This window comes from Mus caroli, unplaced genomic scaffold (assembly GCF_978045245.1).
Source record: "Mus caroli unplaced genomic scaffold, Mus_caroli_1 scaffold_2, whole genome shotgun sequence".
Classification (NCBI taxonomy): Eukaryota; Metazoa; Chordata; class Mammalia; order Rodentia; family Muridae; genus Mus; species Mus caroli.
The window spans coordinates 142,273,558-142,297,017 of record NW_028227257.1 but is presented as its reverse complement, the minus strand read 5'-3'; the positions used below and the strand labels follow the sequence as shown (position 1 = coordinate 142,297,017).

Below are 23,460 nucleotides of genomic sequence, written 5' to 3'. Positions count from 1 at the left end.
CATTTACTTAAAACTGTGTTTTATGTCAATGGGGTTCAAGCTGCACAGGAAGGTGCTCTGCTAAACACCCATAGTCCTCCTTGATCACCACTCTCTGTGGTGTGGATTCTGCCAGCAAACCTCCCAGTCAGTGGTCACCTTCCTGTAGAGTCATTAAACCTCCTGGTGTCAGCTGGGAGAATGAACCAGCAGCTTCCACACCTGAGCCCCTGTGGCAGGGACAGAGGCATTAGGATCAAGATCACTAATGAATACAGAATTCATATGCTGCTTGTCAGGGTCCTGAGCTCAGAGTCCACAGATGCGACCTAAATAGGATGGCGGACAGAACGATTGTTGACGAAGATTAAAAAGTTCTGGCAGTTGGGGAAGAGCGAGCACCTCATTATTCAAATGCAATAGTCTTGCTTTGCTTATTTTTTTCCTGTTCCAGTTATTTGTGACTTGCCTCAAATGGACAAATGCCACTCACCAGCAGTTAAAGAGCTCTTAGTCTCATCACTAAATCTGAGGTGGATTATGTCATCTGTGCATCAGCCATCTAGAGAAAACAACTCTGGTGTAAATAAATATCATCAGAAAACTCAGGGGAGAAACCCATAGAATATTTAGAATGGGGGACACAGAAGGATGAAAACAAAAAAAAAAGAAAACCAAAAAGTTTTACAAACTAAGAAAAGAAGCAGGGCAGAGGTGGCACAAGCCTTTAATCCCAGCACTTAGGAGGCAGATGCAGGTATATCTTTGAGTTTGAGGCCAGCCTGGTCTACAGAGTACGTTCCAGGGCAGTCAAGGTTTCTTCACAGAGAAACTGAGTCTCAAAAAAAAGAAAAAACAAACAAAAAGCAACCAAACAAAAACAAAGAGAAAAAGAAAGCTCTGCATAGCCAAATGTATTTCCCCCTCTTTCCCCTGCCCCTCCTACTCGTGTGGCTGAGCTCACCAGACAAGTAGGTTGATGTTTGTGTGTCCCCCTCTGACATATGCCTGGCTTTCTGCTGTCTTCACAAGACCTGGCCAGTGGAAAGGAACACTCTGAACTGCCCCAGGAGTAACACATCTTCCACTCTGTTGTCAGAGAATTACACACTGAGCAAAGAGACAGAAGAACACAGTAGTTGATTCCAGCAAAAGAACGCCAAAGTCAGACTGGTAAACGTTCACATTCTGACCTCATTGCTGTAACCCTGTGTGTAACCTCACACAGGTTACTGATTTTCTTACAGCGGGTTTTCTTTCCTTCACAGGGTGGATCACAAAACACTGACCTCCAGTAAACATCTGAAACTACAGCCACCTCATTCACTATCCTCCTCCAAAAGCAACACTTCCATGACACACAGACTTGTGCTATACTCAGGTCTACCACACAGGACTCTCTGTGAGCTTTCATATGGGAAGAAAGGCTCTTACCTCTCTACACCATAAACTACTAAGTCTAGTGTGAGATTCTCTTAGTGGCTGCTATGTGACATTTTCAACCTACTACTAACCAGAAGACATTCACCATGTTTTAGAAAGCCAATTTTGTATACACTGTCATAGAAGGTGTTTTATTGCCTGCATCTAATCCTCTCAGCAAACTACCGGTAGGTCTCTGAAACTTAGCTTGCAGACATGCATTGGGAGCCATGATGTAAGTGCAGTAAAAACAGACCACCAGCCTAGTCTAGTCCTCCAGCATCTAAGCCATAACCATACTGAACTTATGTTCGTTTCCCTCTAGGACCATCCTATGTGATAAACGCAACAGATTTTTTTTTTAATTAAATAATGCAGATTTCTGCCACTATTGTCCCTCTGCACAGAAGATATGAAGTCTGCAGCTTTGCTTCTGATACTTAAATAAACACACGCACACAATCACTTCTAAGATTTGCTGTCAGAGAAGCATATTGATATCAAGTCTTCCATTATTTAAATGGATCTATAGCTGCCCACAATGACAGATTAATCCTGTTTCTTCAGGAGCTAGGTGTTTGGCATCACGTTTGTGAGATAACCACAAGCCTTTAGGGCGATAGCTGCTCACATCTTTAGCAATCTGCAAGGGCTTCTCTAGAGGCCAGCACTGGTCGAGAAATGAAATATGACTCCATAAATCAGCCAGCTGAAGTGGCACTTGTATGCGTCACCATCTATCTTCCTACTTTCCCTCTGAAGGGTACAGGGTAAGAGCTCATCACTCGGTTCTGCAACCAGAGAAAGGGCCATCACAGTGGGCACTGACAAAGCATGTGCTACTTAAAACTGAAGCCACACTAAGACTGGGGGAAAGATCCCGCTGGTGTTAGCATGCCTCAGGCAGTGGTAGAAGCTTCAGCAAGTCATCTTCAAAAGGCAGAGAGCCAGAGCTCTAGAAACCTGCAAAAATTGGCTAAGCCTGCAGTCTTCATTGCTTTAAGTTGAGCATCTTCAAAGTCTAGAATTCTAACTGTAGGGCACGCAGCTGCCACTGCAGATCTGATCCTCTCAGCTTTTGGCAGCTCTCAACTTGAGATTCTAGCAAAAGAATTTTTCAAGTTGCTATTATTGCCTGTCATAGATTTATAAATATTGTGCACTATCTGCTGTGGCATGGCTCTCATGGGACGTCAGAGCATGCCAAACGCATAACAGAATGAAAACAGTTTCTATTCTTCAAATAAATGCTAATTTTTTAACTGTGCTCACAATGTGTTTGGTGACCAGCTCCAACGGCACAGAATACTTATGGGGGGGGGGGTGGGGGTGGGCTGACTGTCTTCTCCAGCAGCATTCAGCTGCTGCTTTCATTAAGCTTGTTTAATTAGATTCCAGATGCTAATTTGCAAGTCGATACCAGAGGGTGCAGGACAGTTTGCCTTTGAATCCACTCCCTGTGATGTCAGGGTCCTGCCGCACACCACTAGCCGTCGGCGGCCTTCGCACAGTATTCTGACAATTAGTGCAAAGAGGGGACAGTATTGATCTTGACAGACTAAATATTAATCTTCTACCCATTTTAATGAATTGTAATCTTCAAGAGTTGAAATTTCTCACCGGGTCAAATGAAAACATTCCTTCTTATAGAGAAAGGGACTAGAAGGAGAGGTGCCCTAAGTTAGCCGTCCAAGAGCTTCATTCTTTCTCACCCCAAGGCCAAGTCTGCACTTCTGAACTAACATAATATTTCCAGGTACTTTAGTCACATTCCTTAAAACTGAATGGAAAATGATCTGAAAAGCCACAGTATGATTAACACTAGAGCCCCCATCCAGCTACCCGTGGATAACAATCAGTATCAGGTTTCTTACATAAGCCTTCACCGGCTAGCTACTTGTTTCTCTGAAACTCAATGAAGGCCAGCCCAAGGCTCAGACGACCTACAACAGCAGAGGCCCATCTCAGGGTGCTTAAGAGTCCCAGCTGGGTTGACAGCAGCTTTTCTTCCTGGACTGTTCCTTCTCAACGAGCACTTGCTTGCCCTGTGCCCCATCTTCTGCCCCTGAGTACTTAATGCCTGAGTACTTAATGCCTGCCTTCCTGTTGTCTCAAAAGTACACTCTGAACTTTCCAGACAGAAAGGAAAGAAAGCCCCTTTGGGTTGTCAGGTGGTTTTTGATGACTCAGATTTAGCTTTAGCTCATGGTCCTCCTGCCTTGACAAACAAGTACTACTGAGAGCTGGAAGCTGAAGAACAGAGTTTGTCTTATCATCTCTTGCACTCAAGGTGCTCCCACTCCTTGACAAGTGGGAAAGATGCCCCTAAAAACAGCCACCAAACATGTAGAACAGAGGTTAAAATGGAGGACAGAGACATACATTGATAAGAAATCCCTGAGGACCATTGGTGGACAACAACAATCAGAAGTCAACTGCAAGCAAGAAAATGAACAGACAAGCTAGCTGAAGTGACCTCTGTCCCCAGTACTCAACTGGGTTTATGTTAGGCTGATACTTTTTTATAAATAGCACGCACTCACTTTCTGGCATCTTAGAGAACATTAAAACAAGCACATAATACCCAGGATTTCATGATGCTAACTACATAACTACATCTAGACAGCAAATCTAAGACAAAATCAGAGGCCATGGGAAAGTTCAAGAACAAGCTGAGTGTTAAGGGACACTGGAGGCAAAGAAATGTCAACGTTTTGATTTAATGACAGCTACCTGTGATCATAATGCTAAGACTCATTGACTGTGACTACTCCAGTGCATTTTATACATGTAAACTCTTATCAATTTACTGCTAAAATAAAGAATGTTTTAGAGAAAAGTAATAGCCTAGGTGGTACATGGACAAGGCAGAAAAATAGCACAATACACAAATGACAAATTCAAGACCTGAGACTGGATGAAGTCTCCCCAGTAAACTTTTCTTGTTGTTTTTTGTTTTTTTGTTTTGTTTTCTGAAACAGATTTCTCTGCGTAGCCCTGGCTATCCTGGAACTCACTCTGTAGATCCACCTGCCTCTCCCTCCCAAGTGTTAAGATTAAAGGCATACACCATAACTGCCTGGCAAAACTTCTTAGAGTACATTTTAAATGGGACAACATGAAAACAACTTTACTGATGTTTTTTATTTAACTGACATACTTAAAATAATGTCACCTGTGTACTATGGGGTAAGTAGGGGACAGTCTTGGGGCCTCACGATAGGCAAGTACTCTACTACTAAAGCCACGCTCCCAAAGCAAGATGTATTTTTTCTAAGTATCTATTAACATGAATGTAAGTTTTTATAGTATTATCTACTAGCAGTTGTTAAGACTATCATTGGGGCTTTATAGTGATTTTCACTAATTGGCAGTGTTAAATTTCAACCTAAAATTATAAATTTATACAATGGGAATTATTTCAACCTGTCTCAGGGTCTCACGGGTAATGTAGAAGAACATTAAATGTTTCAAATACAGGCATACTAAATCTAAGAAATGCTCTCTTCAGAATGATAAAAATCCCAAGTTTTACTGAAGGGAGGCTGATATTTCCCTCTTCTCTCCAAATCACATCCACCTTTGAACTATTTATCACATCTACCTTTGAACTATTTAAGAGTTCAGACTTGACACAGTATAAAAATTACTTTAGTGGAAAATTAAATCACTTCTAATATGCCCCAGACTTTAACTCTTTCTGCAATTCTCAGTTTCCTTTAATATATGGAGAGTCTAATTAGTTGGCAAAGACAAAACTTCCAAGAAAGTCTGAAAAGATTAATGTGGTTTAAAGAGGTGCCTGACATTAAGCCTTTTTTCTGTAGAAAACTAGAGGTCTTAGTTTTGGTTCCTTTCTTTCTTAAGTGACCTAGCATACATAATTTTTCTCTATGTATTTAAGTACACCAAACAAAAAATAATGCTGATATAGGAATAAATTTTCACACTGAGAAATGAGAACAAAATTCTAATTTCATTTACAGTTTTACACTTGGCCCTGTTTATTCTTCTTAATTGGAGTTCAGATTTTTAACAGAAAATATCTACCTAGATTTTACATGTAATCATATCGCTTGTGTGTTATCCTCACATTCCAAAGGCACAGGAAGGAGACACCTGTCCTGGCTGATCAGTACTACAAGCCCATGTCCTCGCTCACAAAAGCTGGCCCAAACCTAAAGGGCAAAGAGAGCTTTGGAACTCCACAATATTTACTGCTCTGATGACAATGGCAGAACAAAGAACGAAATATTTTTAATATGCCATCTTCCCTCAAAGAAGATCAGGCACAAAACACTGTCAAAAAGTTAATTCTCACCAATGTCTTTCTATCCTTGAAATTCTAAACAAAATACTTTCAAAATCAGAAAGGACAGAAAAGATGGAGTAAAACCACTCCTCAACTGTTTACCTATGAAAAGAGTTGACACTACCAAAAAGTTAACAATGAAGACATCAAGTAGAAACAGCAGAAGACTGCCCTCAGGCCTCCTGCTCAGCACTGGCTCAGGGAATGTGCAGCTGGGGATGGGCTGGGTGCGGGGAGGGTAACATTGGTACCACAGACACCCAGGACATCAACCTTTGGAAGCAGCAAGAGGGATATCTTTGAGGAGGCTTTCATGGTAAATGCATGTATCATTAAAGTAGATAGGTCAAATGTCTTTCATAAGATTCTATCTCTTCTAATACCAAAGAAAATATAGTGAAACAATCCCTTACAAATACATTTGGGACATTAGATCCATAACAGCCTGAGAGTGAGCATAATTTTGTCCCCACTCTGCCAGAGACTGGAAAGTCCACAGAAATTTTAAAAACTGACCCATTTTTAGGTCAGGTCTGTGTGACATGAAAGACATACATAGTTGCTCTATTTTTAGTGGTATCCTGACACAGAAATCTCAGTACACAGGAAAATATCCTACCCTGCCAGAAGCCTGAGAGCCCAGAGCCCAGTGAAGCCGAACCGCACTGGCTTCTCAAGCCTGAGGAAGAACACAACAGGGCCACCACAGAGGATGTTTCCCAAGAAGCAGGTCTCCTCAACAAACCTGTGCCAAAAACAGCCCACGAAATGACAGTGTTGTGCAAGCTCTGGAAGAGGAATCAATTTGTAAATGTTTGACACACAACTGGGAAAATATCTAAAAGAAGTTAAACTGCAGGAGCTTACATACCTCCATATCTGGCCTAAACTTATCTTCAAACACAGCCATTGCTGCCAAGGAGCCAGAACCTGTAAGAAAAAGATGCACTTTTAGAGTATTTTACCAACACTCAGCTTCTCCATCTTGAGTTTACCTTGGGGCAGCAAAAACAGTCAAACGTGCCCAGTGTCACATTCAAGTGTAATGTAAGTGTCAAGTCTAGAGACCACATCCAAGCAAAAGTCAGTGTTCTTCCAAAGTCTGGAGCCACTTACTACTGGGTCAGCTAACTCTGCAACTGGCACTCCAATCACTGGCCGGGCCAACAGTCTGATGACTGGCATCGGTCGCAGTGAAACGCTGAAGCTTAAAAACAAGCTCATGGAGAATTTGTATTTTTCCAAGAGATAAGTGCCCAGTAATTTCCTCTATCCTATGTGGGGAAGCTTGTGTTCCACACTTGCCTTGGCAAGCTGCTGGACACAGTGCTAAATATCAAACCCGTTAAGAAGACAATGTTTTAATGAGCTGGCCCTGATAGAGTCACCTTGGCGCACAGGCAGGGAGGAAGACACAGCACCAGCAATGGTAATGGGACTTTGTGCTGCGCCACCAGGTTACCCAGCTACAACTGTGAAACACTGCATTCTGTGGCATTTATTTGGAGCTATTATTTTTAGTTTGTACTTTGAAGAGTAAGAGCTGAGTAGACAAAATGACAAAGATACAAAAATTTATTACAACAATAGCAAATGGCTGAAAGGTTATACTGTGCAGATAACGGAGCAAATTTATCCCTACCAAGGTTGGACGTAAAGGCATTACAAATAAGCCTGGCCTGAGTGGACACAAACGCAGCTCAGCATTATTTGAAAATTTAAACTTGCTTTGTTCAGAACCCAGAGAATCTTTAGGAAATTGTCATCTATCTATACAGGGATCTGGCATTATTTCAGGGTACTCTACTTTTGGAAAGAGGATACAGCTGCCCACAATTTTTTACTCCAATTAGAAGATTTTTTGGCATTTATTACTTTTTAACTTGTTTTGCATAACACTATCTATTTAGCTGGGTCACAGAGAAAACCATATTTTCTATTTAAAATGATTTGTGTACATCGCTTGACCACCTCAATGGTTTAGCAGAGGAAAAAGGCGGCGATTAAACAGTTTCAAATGAGGTGTCCTGCTGATTTTATCAAGTCTGCTGAATGTATAATGAAAAAGGAGAAGCTGACAGCAACACTGCACTGAGGAAATACAGACTACCTTATCTGAACCATTTAAGGAGGTCCAATTATAGATCAAATTTAAAGGGTAGAAACGGCAGATTTACAGACACAAATCAATGAACATGGTAATCCCGCTGAATATGACAGATACTCCTGTTACAGAATATTGCTGTGGCTGAGCATCATTACCTTCACAGCACCGGATACATCACCTCCAAAGCAGTGGGAAACGTCAGTGCAGACCAGCAGTAGAAGCAATGACTATCCATTTAGGTTCTGGGAGCAAAAGGCAACCCCATTTCCCCCTCTTGCATTTCCTCTCTTTGGGGTTAAAAACAAAACCCTAAGATGGTCTAAAGGAACATTAAAAGCACTCTGGAAAGGAGGCAGACATTAAACATACATAGAAGTGGTGTATTCCAAAACACCCCAGCATATGCAGGGGCAGACTCGCCAAATCAAGCCTCTGATTTCAAAATAAACATGGCCTTGAAAAAACGTGGAAAGAGGGCCACATTTCCCCACTGCTTTCATTAGTTCCCAGCCCACCAGGAGACTCAGGAGTCAAAGGAAAAAAAAAAAAAAAAAAAGAAAACCCAAAAACCTCAGTTTCTGTTTCAAGGCATAAGTAGAAACCTAAATTCTCTAGGTCTCACTAGGAAAAACCAAGCTGGTTTTGTGTGGAAAACAAAGGACAGCTGTCAGGAGGAAACAAGAAAATTGCAAATGAGGAAATCTCTGAAAAAAATTCTTCTAGATAGAAAACGTTCCTGCAGAGTGGCCAAAGGCAGGCTTGCCTTCCAATGTGTCCAAGATTATCTATCTTGAGGAAGAGCCCAAGGGTAAATGGGTTAACAGGCTCGAAATCCACATTTAAAAAGGATACAAAAAGACAGGGTATTTACCCAAGAGCTAACAACTTTGTAGAGAATGGAAATGAATTACTGTTAAAGAAATAAACCAAGCTTGGCTTAAAGGCATTTTTCCTGGGGGTCAGGGGTGGGGGCGGGGGGGGGGTGTCACACAAAACCGCCAGCCGTTTTTAGTCTTCTGGCCCATCTCCCCTGACACAGTCACAGTAAGTATCTTTATTCTCTCTCCCAGGCATAGATCTGCTTCTGTGCAGCTTCATTCAATATTTTAATGGAAAAAAAAAGTTCCCACCCAACCAACCAAACAATTCTTCCTTCATCAGAAGCTGCTTCCTGTGTGGCAGTAACACCAGACATATTTCTGTAAGTGGAAAAGATACATCAGAACCCCCAACTACTGGTTCAATAAGAGTCTGTTTTATGTTTGTTGGGGTCAGGAGGGCTCTCCACAGTGTAGAGGTGGTAGGTGAATACAGGAAGGGCATGAACAAGGTATTTCTGCTTTCCTGTCTCCGCCTCCATCTTTGGCACACACAGTAGGAGACGTTCTCTGGAAAGAACCTCCTAAACTATGCTTGATTCTGCTCCCTCTGAAGCCAAAGACAAATAGGTTCCAAAAGAAATGTAAAGAGAAGGAGATTCAATCTCGAGAGAATTTCTACATCTGCAATTAGCTCCTACCCCAGCTCTCAGGAAAGGAGGGCTCTGGCGCCCCCTCTGCATGAGACCACAGAAGTGCTAGGAAATGGCACAGTCCCTGTCAACAGGTTTTTGGCTACACACATCTGCTACACAGAAAGTTTGGGTAATGATTCACACAGGAGTGCAACCGTCAAAGCCACAAGAGGGCAGAGTAAAATCAGCACAGAACTTCAAGGCAATGCAATGAGAGGCACAAGAAAAGAGGAACTGTTAATTTAAAAAAAAAAAAAAAAAGAAAAAGAAGGCATGAACGATATCCCTAATGTTATTCAAACTCCCAGATCTTGATCCTAGCCCAAAACTAGATACAACAAGTCATTAGACAAATGCCATACAGATACAGCCATCACGTGACCTACAAAATATTCGAACACCACATCCCACTTTCCCCATATGCCATTGCTAGAAGCCCAGAGCATCCACTGCTTCAGCTCCTAGTTACCCGACCAGGCACCACCATACATAAAGCTAGGGGAAATTCTTTTGAAGAACCATTTGCACTATTTCCTATTCTAAAAACATGGACACCTCTGAGTTCCAAACTATCTGGTTTCCCATACGGAAATGGAGAGGACACAGAGTAGACTGCTTTACACACAGCATGTGCAGTTAAGGAGGCAGACGTTAATGGCACCTGCTTTCCATACGTGGGGCTCTGTGAATACAACACATACATGGACAGTGCTCTATGAACTCCCACCCTAGCAGTAAGGAGAGCACACCAGGGGAAGCAAACAGGACCCAAATGCTGAGCACCAATGCCACATGTAATGCCTATGTCACTAGTTCTTATAGCAAACCACTGTAGTGGTAACCATCTCACCCAGGATTATAGGTCAACATGCACAGGGCAAAATTCCATCTCAGATGCTACCTTATGTGGCCTTCTCACATATATGTCTATATGTACACGACAGTTCAGAAAGGACACACAAGCCTGGTCATAACCATGTCTTACTACTACCCTCAGGCTCTCCTTTCACTTCCCCAATGCATACTTCTCATTCTACTATCACTTCCCAAACACCCATGCTATTTTCAGCCTTCTCACCATGGTATGTGGCAATCCCTGGGCCCCTTGATGGTTCACAGCACTCCTAATCACCTTCAAACCCCAGTTGAGAGGCCACTTCTTTCCAAGAGTCTTCATTGATTACCACCCACCCCCTGAGAGCTTACCACTCTCCTCCAAGACCTGTCCACCCTTCCACAGCTACAGACACACACCAAAGCTAGCATATAAGCACCAAACATCTCCATGTTGGAGTATACTGTGATGAAGAGAAAATGCAACTGGCCAGGAGCCAAGGAAACTGAACAGGTCCCAAGGAGTAACGATAGCAACCGACATCTTATGAGGTGTAAAAGAACATTTACTGCCTGGTACCTAATTCACCACATCAGGATGAATAAAGGCAATCAGATATAATCCAAGTTCGATTTTCAAAAAGATGTCTTAAGGCAACAAAACCATTCAATTCCTGTCGTCATATGGCCAAGCCTCCCACCGCCACAGGGGTGGGTTTCTGCATTCTGCTAGTGAAGCTCCCCATCTCATCAGGAGTTTCCATGTAGTTGCTCCTTAGCAACCTCCACAAGTCTGCCTTTTTTGATCACCCACAGTGACTGAGTAACCACTGCTGCTTACAGAACAAAGCTCTTTAAAACAGAAAAGCAAGGAACAATTCAATGATTGGCAACCCCGGAATGGCTCCATACATACTCACTCCCTACCTTATCCCCCAGGCCCACTGTCCTCCTTTGTGTCCATCCCTCACTGATGCAGCCTCTCTTGACACCTAACACTCCGAGAAGCCAGGCTGTGGAAAGACAGACATAGGAGAAAATCTAAATCCCAGGGAGCTGGCACTAACAGGGTCAGGAACTATGCTCTATGTACTCCTTAATCCACGGCAGCCACTCAGGTGGGCACTGCCGGGCCTTGGCTGCCCTAGCAAGATGCTCATTAAAAGACTCTTCCTGTAAATGACACCCTGCAAAGTCCTGGAAAGAGGGCACTGTCAACCCTATCATTGTCCCACCTACAGATCTGCGAAGACACTGGGGAGCCAACCACATCTGCTGACCTCCAGAAGGGGCTGATGCATTCTACCCAAAGGTCACATCTTCACCCAAGATTTTAAATGAAATATCTGTTCTTGTAAGTCCAAAGTCACTGGCTTAAAAAAAAATGCTGTAGTGTAAATCATAAGTGTTGAGACTAAAAAGGAAAATTATAAAATGCAGAGTATTAATAATACAAAAACATCACACAAAAACATTTCCAAAGATACAACAGTTTATAAGCTGAAAGACAGAGATACACAGTTAGAAAAGCAAATTATAAAAATGTAGCCATTGTCTTCCTTTAACAAAGATTAAAAAGAATAACAATTAGCATCAACAAAAATGTGGTACAATGGGCACTGAAGCTTGGAGGGGCAGAAGGGGACAAAACTTTTTCTGCTGGTAATTTAGAAATCAGAAAGAAGTTGGGCATCTGCCAGGCGTGGTGGTGCACACCTTTAATCCCAGCACTTGGGAGGCAGAGGCAGGCGGATTTCTGAGTTCGAGGCCAGCCTGGTCTACAGAGTGAGAACGAGGACAGCCAGGGCTACACAGAGAAACCCTGTCTCCAAAAACCAAAAAGAAGCTGTGCATCCCCACCAAGCCCTCCTACAAGGGAGCTGCTCTAAGAAACAAAGTCCTATACATAGACAGTCTATTGTTTAGATCAGCAAACAGCAGCAATAAAACAAAAACCTAGAGAAATCTAAAGTTCTAATAAGCAAGAATGGAAGAAATAAATAATGCAATATTATATGTACAAATCAATTAAACATGTCAAAACAGAAATATTTTCATGTGCAATAAAAAGGGTCCACAGAGAACCTTGAGGAGAGAGAACATCTTCTATGGCAGTATTAGTAGGTGTGCTTCCATAATACAGATGACACAAGGCTGCAAGCCCAAGAATCAAAATAGCTGCCTACTCCTGAATGACTATTTCTACTCTGTTTACTCGTACTTTATTTTTCTCTTCAAAAATCACACACTGCTTGTAATTTTAAGGTATAAACCTGGAGAAAATCCAACATTATAAAAGAAGAAACAAAGCTAGCAAACCACCAAGACCTTGCTACCATTACATGCAGCAGCAGCAACAGCAGCAACAGCAGCAGCAGCAGCAGCAGCAGCACTCCTCATGAAATCACCACACAGACTGGAAGGTCAATTCATGTGTGAGTCAAGAGGACCAAGAAAAGGTAGCAGTTAGTCACCGTAAGTATGCCTGTCTCTCTTTAGCTCGTCCTAAGGAGCCCTTCTTTAGGACTGACTGATTCAGAGGGAAAGTCAGCCATCTAATCAAGTCTAGAGCACACCCGCACTCACCTAGAAGCACGCTCTGGCAAACAAAAGCAGCAATGGACTCATGGTCATGAGGAATTCCAGGTCACACTGACATCCCCTGGCTTTGTGGCTCTTTAGACATGGCACATTGTACTGGTCCCACTTTTTAAACAGGGGAGATTGACACTCAGAGATAAGGAACTTGATCCAATCTCATGGCTCATGCTTAAAGCACATCAACAATTTTGAAGTCAAAATTTGTTTTGTTGGGGGGGGGGGTGTTTGGTTTGGTTTGAAATCTTCCTCCATGGCCTAGATTGACATGGAAAAGTGGTCCTCCTGCCTCAATATCATCTGCCACTTCCCTGTCTCCACCTCCACTTTTCTTTTTTCTTTTGTTTGTATCTGTGGTACTGGGCATGGGACCTAGGGCCTCACACATGCCAGGCGAGCACAACGCCAATGTCCTACACCGTCCTCCTGAGAGTCACAGGGCTTTCTCCCTTCCACCACTTGTCTTACACAGGAAAGCCAAATGCTAAAGTCAAGGTTAGTAAGTGAGCCGAGCATTGAGCTAATGCTCACAGTGAGCCTAATCACCACACATGTGAATACAATCTGTATTGCTTTATAACTTTCATTTTACTTAAAAACTCAAAAAATATATTTGAATTTTAGTTAATGTTTTCAATGATTAAATGTATTGTTATTGTCTAGCACTGACACTTAGATATATGTTCTTGGAGTATTTATATTACAATAGCCACATTTTTCAAAAACAAAATTAAGTCTTAATTTTCTGAAACCTCAGAAGCATTAGTGCAGATTGAATAGCCTTTATCCAAAATGATTGGGATCAAAAATAATTTGAATTTTGGATTTGGGGAAATGTGCATACATACAATTATAATGAGATATCTTGGGATGGGACCCAAGTCTAAACATGAAATCATCTGCTTCATATGCAACCTATACACATAGCCTGATGGTAATTTTATGCAATACGTAAGGGGATCTCAGTTCCCACTGCAACCTGTCACATGAAGTCCAGTGTGGTATCTACCTGCAGAGTCAAGATCCCCAACTTCACACTTCAGAGCTGGGATGCTCAACCTATGGTTCAGCCTAAACCTGTTTTTCTGTAAGAATTCAGAATAAAATCTGAATGTCTTGTGAAAACTCACAGCCATTTACTTGCTCTGTATGCTTTAAAATGCTTGCATTAACACAGAATGTATGCAGTTTTAGTTTTGAGAGGTATATTCTTTTATATATCATTGTTTGATTAAATACTAAATCAAACGTAACAATTCTATACTCACTGTTACTGGACAACTGGAGAAATCAAAACTGAAAGGCTTCTCCACACTGTGCTGCTACCCAAGCTCTAAGAATCTGGCAGGAGGAAATCTGCTTCTTCTAAGTCCCAGGCTTCAACTCAGACTGGGGGGAAGACAGGTATTTACTGATGGTCCCAGAGTCCTCAGCCCTGAAGCCATGTGTAGAGGATAGCCCCCATTTTAAAGACTAGATCTGATACTCCACTTGTTTCAAATGATTTTCCTACAGCACAGCAGCTAGTAATAAGTAGACTGAAGATTTAAACCTAGGGTCCAGAGGCTAGGAAGCCCAGGCCCAATTCCAAAGCAACTTGGGACATGCCAGTTGCCCAAGCTCTGTAAACACACAGCTACTCAGGTAGGGAACAGTTCTGGACTCCCTGGTCTCTTTGGGTACATCACTCTGAGCACAAGGTACCATTGCCTCACGTTTGATCAGTGACTCCTACAGGCTGAGGAAGACACTGTGTACAAAGCTGAATGCTGGGGCATAGTCAGAGCTCAATGAAAACTAGTTATTGTAATGACTCTGGGACAAGCTGCCTGTCCTCCAGCAGTGACTTGATATACTCATTCTCCACGGGTCCCTGAGTGGTAGCTTTAATGGGAACCAAGGTGTTCAAAATTTCTTTTCTCAATGTCGAGAAGTTCTAAGAGACAGCAAGAAATGGATCCCCACTGCTTTTCCCCAAATCAATTTTACCAGATCTTCACAGGAAAAAAGGCTGCCTCTGCTAAGGAGCAGTCTGTTTTAAGCACCCAAGGACCTGTCTGCCACTGTGGTCTGCCAAGGTGGAAGATGTATGCAGCGATAAAGGAGTCACGGCAGAACTTTCTAATCCATCAGTGTCAGCTCTTCCTGACAGAGCGCTTACTCACACTTGCTCATTGTTAGTCAACTGGCCACTCTTCCTGCAGAAAACCTGGTGCTTTCCACAGACCTATGGATGGAGGTCATTTTTCACTCCATTCCTGCCTCCAAGGCCTCGTCTCCTGGTACTGGTGCTTGCACTGAGGCCAACAATGCCAGTGTGTGAAAAGCTGATTTATGAATACAAAGCAATGCTGGTGCCAGGGGACTGCGCTCAGCCACTAGAGAGCAGTGGAGCACTTCTCCAGCTCAGAGAGACTGAGCCACAGACTTGAAAAGGTTTAATTGTATGCATGCATTTCATTATAAGCCTTGGCCAAAAGCTTTAGAGGCAGGCGGCAGGGCAAGCAATCAGACAATCTTGCATGGCTTGCTGAAATCCAGATTTGTCCTTTGTCAGCATAAACAGTTTAATTTGATGTTTTCACTCCTGAGTAAGCACTGAGTATTACATCTAAACCCTCGTGAGGGGAAGAACGCCTCCTTTTCATCAACAAATGTACTTCAATGTCAGGGTCGACTTTTAATTCCCAATAAATTATTGGAGATATATTCCCAGTTAATATGCTGGGAAAATATATATTCTCAATCATCCAACATTCTTCACTAAAAAACTAGTATCTCAAGCAATGCAGCTCCTTCTCTACACATAAATGTAAGAAGATATTTAAAATACCCTTTGAAGGGAACGGGATTTTCCTCACAATTGTAGCTGTAAGGTCTCACGGACCTGACAGGTTATAAACACTCCCAGGAAAAGCTTGAAATCTGGGGGTACCTAGGCTTAAAATGCTAAAGGTTTTCTTATTAATGTATTGTGGTGACACACCACTAGTTACGGCAAGAAACATTCTCTTAAAACAGAGGGCCACCTAACCCCATGCCTATGGACTAAGATGGAGGGTGACAATTGCTACAGATGTGCCTGTCCTACTTCCTGTCCTGCTTTGCAAGGGTTAGTCTGCTTTGCAAGTCTTTCCCAAGCTGCCATGTCCCTCAGAACCCTCAAGAACAAAGAGGGAGTTTCTCTTCTGGTCCCAGGCGCTGCGGGAGCCTCGGATTACCGTGCAAACATGGCCAAGTCCAAGAACCACACCACACACAACCAGTCCTGTAAATGGCACAGAAATGGCATCAAGAAATCCCGGTCACAAAGATACGAATTTCTTAAGGGGATTGACCCCAAGTTCCCGAGGAACATGCGCTTTGCCAAGAAGCACAACAAGAAAGGCCTGGAGAAGATGCAGGCCAACAATGCAAAGGCAGTGAGTGCATGCGCAGAGGCCATCAATGCCCTGGTGAAGCCTCAGGCCATCAAGCCCAAGATGCCAAAAAGCCCCAAACTCAAGCGGCTGGCTTTCATCGCTCACCCTAAGCTTGGGAGGCGGATTCGAAGCTACATGGTAAAGGCTTCTTTCTGCCAACCAATGCCTAAGGTTCAAACCAAGGCAGGGGCCAAAGCTCCAGCTAAGGCCCAGGCTTCAGCTCCAGCCCAGGCTCCCAAAGGTGCTCAGGCCCTCAAAGGTGCCCAGGCCCCTGTGAAGGCCCCGTAGAAAGGCTCCTGCCAGTGTGAAGATAGACGGACTGCTATGACATACCTCCCCACACACTATTTGCAGATAGATGACCAGTGTCCTATGCTGTTCTTACAAATAAACTCAGGCAAGATCAAAAAAAAAAAAAAAAAAGAACAAAGAGGGCAAAGGTTTTACCAAATTGTAAGCATACCTGATGTTAATAATAAAATATTATGCAAAATAGAAATCCTACTTACTGAAAAAAACTGGACAGCTACAAATCTTTCTTTTCAGACATGGAAGCAATGTACATTCAGAGAGGTAAAGGAACCTACTCAAAGCTGCACAGCTAGGGCCGGCAGAATGGTGACACTGGAGGTAGCACCACCCTCATCCTGTGAACTACCCAGAAACACAGAAAGCGACTTTCCACTTAATCTGACCTAAAATCAGAGAGTGAAAGAGCAGCAAGCACTAGGTTGCTAAGTACAAAGACACTTTGCTTTTAGCAGGTCCAATTTTGAGACAGGAGCAGAGAAAGAGGAATTAGTTAACCTCAGTCTCTCTGAAGTGGGATTTAAAGCAAAGAACGTAAAACTGAACACTTTGTTTAACCGATCTAAAAGTACTCCTGGCAAAGGCTTTTATTTGGTTGTGGATAGACTGAGTACTGAACTCAAACTGGAAAAGATTTCATAGGAAAATGTCAAAGCTTAAAAAAAAAAAAAAAAAAAAAGATAACATTAATTCAATACCTTCAGTATTTTACCGACACCTTTATCTACCCCACAGAACCAAGAACAAAGTCCACTCTGGTCAGAATAGGTTAAGAACCGTCAAAGGCTAGCTGTATTACATTCCATTTCAGGTAACATCATGAATTTTAAAAGGAAAAGTTTTCTCATCTCTAACCTAAGGACACCATCTATTGGCTTAGTACCACCTTTGCAAAAACCAGGAAGCAAGATACAGAATTTAACCTGCAGGGACTTTCAGCTCCCAGCTGTTTCCTTTTTGGCAATTCATAGCTACTGAAATCTTAAGATTCAAAATCCATGTGTTACACATTTTAAATCTTCTAAAATGGACCTTACTTGTATTAATCAAAGCTTGGAAAGGTGCCAGAGAAATCTTAGCACACAGAACTGCACAGAAAATGTGTTGGCACTAAAATGACTGCAACACTACACAAACATCCACTATATGCTTCCCAGAAAGGCTGACACTCAGGGCACCCACTGCATCTTCAAGCCCACTCAAGGGGACCGGACCTTTAGCCACTCCTGATTTTCTTTGGCCACAGGTCTCATATAGCTCAGTCTGGCCTAGAACTCAAAAATATAGTCCTACTAGAATCTGCCCACTTCAGCTTTCATAGTGCTAGGATTAAAAGCATACATCCCTACTTTCTAGCCACCATTTTATAGCAGAAATAAAGGTTCATAGCCAGGGAATTCTGAACTTAGATTTAAAGATACATTGACTCCAGAAATGAGCTCTTTTCACAGCACCTCAAAAGATGGCAGAGAGCACCACATGCAGGTGAGTGTCTCAGCACCCTGAGGGAGCTGAAGCATCAGGAGGTGTGGCCTTGACATTCCCAAGATTAAAAACTAAGTTCATTCACAGACCTGCCAAAAATAAAGATACTATACCACAATCACTAAAAACCACAAGGAGGGTTTTATTCTGCAGAAGTCCAGCATGCAGAAGTCTCCCACTACTAAGATAGAGAGACCCCGAAGTGAGCTCGCAGGCCCAATTTATGGCTTATTAGGGTAATTCCGGAGTAGGTGGGCTTTGTCTTATTCTGTCTCTGTGGACATTCCATTACCTGGACATGGGGGCTTGCTGGAAACTACTGACTATTGTCCCTGCTTCAGGCCAGGTGTGGGGCAGTTTCTGATTAGCTACTTGAAGCCTGGGTTTGTGAGCCTAATATCCTGAACTGCCAATTTGAAGCCTGTCATGGAGTCAGCCTAGCCTTTTAATTCCCTCCTTTCAGTAATGGGCCATCTTGAATGCTTGAGATGTTTCTGAGGTCCCTACACTAGCAGCTCCAGCCAGTCCTATGTCAAGGAGAGAACCTAGTAACACAGCAGAAATGGCCGCCTTTTAACTCGATTGTTTGGAGGTGCTAGCTGGTTGAAGACATCAGCTTCATTTTTAAAATAACAGATCTCAGGTTCCAGGAAGCTGGATCCAAGCAGAGCTAGGCCTGAGGCCAGGATTTCCATGACTTCTTCCAGGGATCTAAGTTACACTAAGTATTCTCAATATTCTCCCAAAAAGAGACCCTCAGGGTCACTGGCTGTCTGCACAGCTTCCAAGAAGGAAGTTCCCTATACTGGATCAGATCCTGGCTGCCTCTGACTCACAGGATTCAGGGAATAGACAAAAATCATAGCAATACATGATTTTAGGATTCCCAGTATAGCAAAAAGAACTCCCAGCAATGCTTCAGTGATGAAGTCCATAGACGGACTGGTCTTAGTCTTCTGAGAAGGTATCCAAGAAAGCCAAAGAACTAAATACAACTGCCATTAAATCTATCCCTGACTCAGGAACTGACAATGAACATGGAAGAAACCACCCTGAAGCATGCTAATTTGGTCCCATACAAGATAACTTTCAAAAGCAAGTCTTGTGGAGACACCATGTCCGCACAGCAGGCATAGCAGGCATTCCAGCACTGGGGAGGCTGAGGCAGAAAATCGGGAGTTTGAGGCCAGCATGGGGTACATGGCAAGCCTCAAAATGTATTAATAAATAAGGAAAGAAAACTGGAGGTGTGTGTAAAATACAGAAAAGTGACCCTCAACTTCTCTATATGTGGTGGTTTGAATAAGCACAGCCCCTTAAGTCATCAGGGTGTAGCATTATTTGAGAAGGATTAGGAGGTGTGGCCTACTAATTTTATTACAGGAAGCTTCAAAAGTCCACACCAAACCTAGCTTTTCTTTCTCCTCTCTGCTTTCAGACATAACTTAGATATTTCTCTAGCACCATGCCTTCATGCCACCATCTCCACAACATGATGATAATAGTCTAAATCTCTGAAACTCAAGTTTCCAGTTAAATGCTTTCTTTTATAAACGTCATCTTGGTCATGACATCTCCTCACAGCAATAGAACAGTGACCAAGACATCATCCATGTTTCGATTTAACTGTAGGACTAATCTGTCTGTAAGACAAGACACTGTTTTGCTTCTGCCTCTCTGTCCCCATCATCTAACCTGCTCAGGGCCCTGATACTGGGATTTGGTAGGTACATTCCAGTAATTAGGAAACTGTGTACTCACTTTATCTGGATAGACTTTACCTCAATGGCCCTCAGAGTGACCCCACATCTTCCCTAATGATGCATACCAATGTTTATTCCTTAAGTTAGTATTCCTAAATTGTCCAAGGGCCTCATTTCCAGGAATGTCATGCTTGAAATGTATTCACGTTAATTCTCTATGTGGATAAGCAGGCAAAATAAAAATTTTATATACCATGCCAATGCTGCTACAAGGAACACTGCCAACCTAACGAAAAGACAGTCCCCAAGCTTCTACTGACATGACTTCAGTCTGCCTAATAAAGGAAAGCTGGCAAGTTCACAGCGTAAGCTAATTAATCTGAGAATTAAGTGCCTGCATTTTGTCCATCTAAAAAGAAATGACTAAAACCTTATCGCTTTCTTAATTTAAAAAAATTTTTCAGAGACTCTTGTCCAGCTTTAACAAATCACATTAGTAGTCTCTTCCAAATTAATTTTCTAAAAGGGATGTCAGTAAACTAAAACTTTAACATTCTCTTGTCTAGGTTATGCACTTCCTCAATGGATGGAGAAACCTTTGCGAGCCCCTCTCTACGTCTGAAGGTCAAATACAACAGTAGTGAAGTATCTTGCCACAGCTGTGCTGTTGCTGGGGGCTTGAGTGTGATTGTCACTGTGGTCAACATGATTGAGACAGGGACAGACCACAGGGCCACAGGTTACCGTACTCTTCTCCCAGTAAAACCTCTAAAAGACCAGGCTTTAGTGAGACGTCCAGACCAGTGCCAGGAGATCACCTACCTATGCCACCTGGCCAAGTGAAGAAGACAGAATGGGTGACATATTTAATGTAGAAAAGTACACTTTGTACACCTGGCTGGTTGCCCACACTATCCAGTGGGCAGGCAAACTTTTGGTACCCCTTTCTATCAGTGCTTACTGTCAAATCAACAAAACAAAAACAAAACTAACAAAAGGGAAAAACAAAAAAACCACCTTATTACAAAGTTTGGCTTCTACTTCTCATAATAAAGTCAATTTAAATAAAACAGAATATAGATGAGACATTCGTTTTTTCAAACTAGCTAGCAGAAGGCAGAAATCCCCCCGCCCCGCCCCGCCCGCCCAGGATGCTCACAGCCCAGGAGAGCGTTACACTGAGGATGGCCTCGCTTGTGCCATTATTTGAGGTTTGGGTTGTTGCTCATCCAAAATAACCACCATGAATTAAAACAAAACTCATCAAATCCTGGCAATTGTAGAGCTCTCCCGCAGCACCTAGCTCCCCACTCAACAGGATGGAAAGGGGAGAAAGGGAAATCAGCAGAATGAAGACACAAAAACAAACCACCATAGAAATGGAAGCCAGGCTAGGAAGGAGACACCTACCCAGACCCTGTCACAGAACAAGGCTAAGAAAGCCCAGAGGCAAAGCCCAGGGCACCATGAAACTGAGGTATATGCGTTTGCAAAGCTCTCCTATTCACAATGGACATGACTGGAAAGAAACAAAAAATAAAACCATGTTGTCTTAAGGTCATAGAATTATGAAAAATTGAAATGTTTTTGACCCTTTAAAGCTGTTTCAATAAATACTTGGTTGTTGTTGACATGCTTGGTGGAAAATCTACACAAGGAACAATCAAAAACACAAAAAGCAAGTAAATATCTTTTGGGAATTTGGACAAATACTTTTACTACTCAGAAGCAAGGCTTAATAGCTTAATAAGACAACATCTGTGAGCCAGTGATTATCACAGCAGCAGTGTTGTACTGGGACTTGCTGGAGAGGGACATCAAAGGTTCAAATCCCAGCTTTGCCACTTACCAGCTGAGCAATAATAGCTAAATTGCTACTTCTAAGTTTTGGGTTTCTCATCAATAAAATAGCAGTAACAGAATCATCTGCACAGACTTTAACAGAAGATAATGTAGCAGCACCCAACAGACTATGACATAGACACACTACATAAATATGCTTTACTTTTAATAGATTCAATAATCACCAAGAAAGGACCAGTCACGTGAACACTGCTTTGTGTTGTTTTCTTACAGCTAAACTGGAGCCATATACATAGAACAGGGTCAATGCTAACTCTACTCTAGAATTCAAAACTAGTCCACAGTAGGCAGCAGCTGATGTTACTAAGTTCCATACATTCACTGGTACCACCAAATTACAGAAACAAGATTCTGGCAGGTTCTTAAGACAAGATTCCACTCTTACATATCATAGAAGTTTTGCAGAGACAAAAGGAACAAGGCAGGGAGTGGCAATGAGAATGCACTCAGGTGAGAGCAAGGGGTTGCTGCCACAGAGGTCCAGAATATACACAGAAAAAGAGCCCGAAATGGAACTGAAGAGGGAGAGTTACTGCCACACAGCAGCCAACAGCAGGCAGGTAGTAGCACCGAAGAAGACAGTAAAGAATGAACCCAGGAATGCAGGATTAGCCTGTGGTTTGGCAAACTACTGAGTGCTCTCCACAATGACAGGGCCATCCCTCTTGACACCAGGCCAGTCCAGGGCTTCCACATGCCTGGTCTGAACACAACCTACCTTTCTAAGCCTCTTTCACGTCAATGCTCCTTTTGGATGTCGTCAGATGATGTCCCACAGCAAATCTAACCCAGAAAGATTAAGATTGCCTAGGGCTAATAACCCCCAAAACGAAAACATCTTGGCTTGCAACATCTAGACCCCACTTTGCCTTACCTCCGGCCCTCTGCTGGGCCTCCTAGACAGAACCCTTCCCAATCTCCAGAACTGTTCCTGCCTCACCTCCAGTAAAGCAAACCTGCAGAGCTTGGGTCACCAAAGGGCCTAAGAGTCTTCCCTGTGGGCAGAGTGAGGCAGCAAACTTCTTCTTGGTGTTTTCCTGTATTAAACTGGCAAAAAGATCCAGTGTTTGAGAGGCAGCTCCAGAAAGACATCTTTGTGTTCTCTTGGTGAGAATAAACTAGTGCCATCTATTTGGAAGGCAATTTGGCAATGGCTCTTGAAAGGTAAAACATCCTATACTGCTTGCCATCTGTCACTTCTGGGGGCCGCCTGCCCAGCAGCAGTACTTCCTTCCTGTGTCTGGGGAAGTCCACCCTTACAGAACAGGCTGAGCCTCACCTTCAGAAGCACCCCCCCCTTTCCCCATGCAGCTCTCTGTGAAGGGCTCCAGCATCAGCTCAGGGACTGTCCGGCCACTGCTGCACAGCTCTACAGATTACCGTGCTCACCTGACACAGCCCATTTCTAAACAAGGAGGCTTAGATTTTTTTTTTCCCCCATGCTCTTGGCCCCAAACTCAGTGTTTCCCCTCCTAGGTTAAGTTAGAAACCACATGCTATCAGATAAACAAAAGCAAAACACCTCTTCTGAAAATTGTGCAAGGATTGTACTGCTTATAAAAGAATTCTCACAGATACATGAACACATCCTAATCTAGAAACTTAAAGATAAACCAATCAATATACTGGTAAAACTCTAAAAAGCAAACCGTTCATCTTTAGACATACATGTGAAGCAGTCAATTACAGCAACTACAGAAATAATATTCTCCATATCATTTAGACCCACAGAGAGACAAAATCCTTAAAACTTAAAGTTGCAGATGTAGCTCGGTGACAAAGAACTTCCCTCATGTACAAGGCCCTGCTTTGATTCCCAACACCACAAAAAATAAAAAATAAGACAAATCAATAGGAGATGACTGTGTGAGCTAGCAAGGCTACATCCATGTACTTTTTAAGGATACCTAGAC

General features: G+C 42.7%; 1 protein-coding gene and 1 pseudogene across 1 annotated transcript in view; one reads left to right on the top strand and one right to left on the bottom strand.

The window, feature by feature from the left end:
* The window catches only part of Psmb7 (proteasome 20S subunit beta 7), a 58,847-nt gene that overhangs the window by 20,903 nt on the left and 14,484 nt on the right, over positions 1-23,460 (bottom strand). The window contains exon 6 of the mRNA XM_021157097.3: positions 6,585-6,643. Within this exon, the coding sequence (XP_021012756.1) occupies positions 6,585-6,643 (59 nt within the window). The remainder of the gene's footprint in view (positions 1-6,584; positions 6,644-23,460) is intronic.
* LOC110290540 (large ribosomal subunit protein eL29 pseudogene) lies at positions 15,996-16,475 on the top strand (annotated as a pseudogene).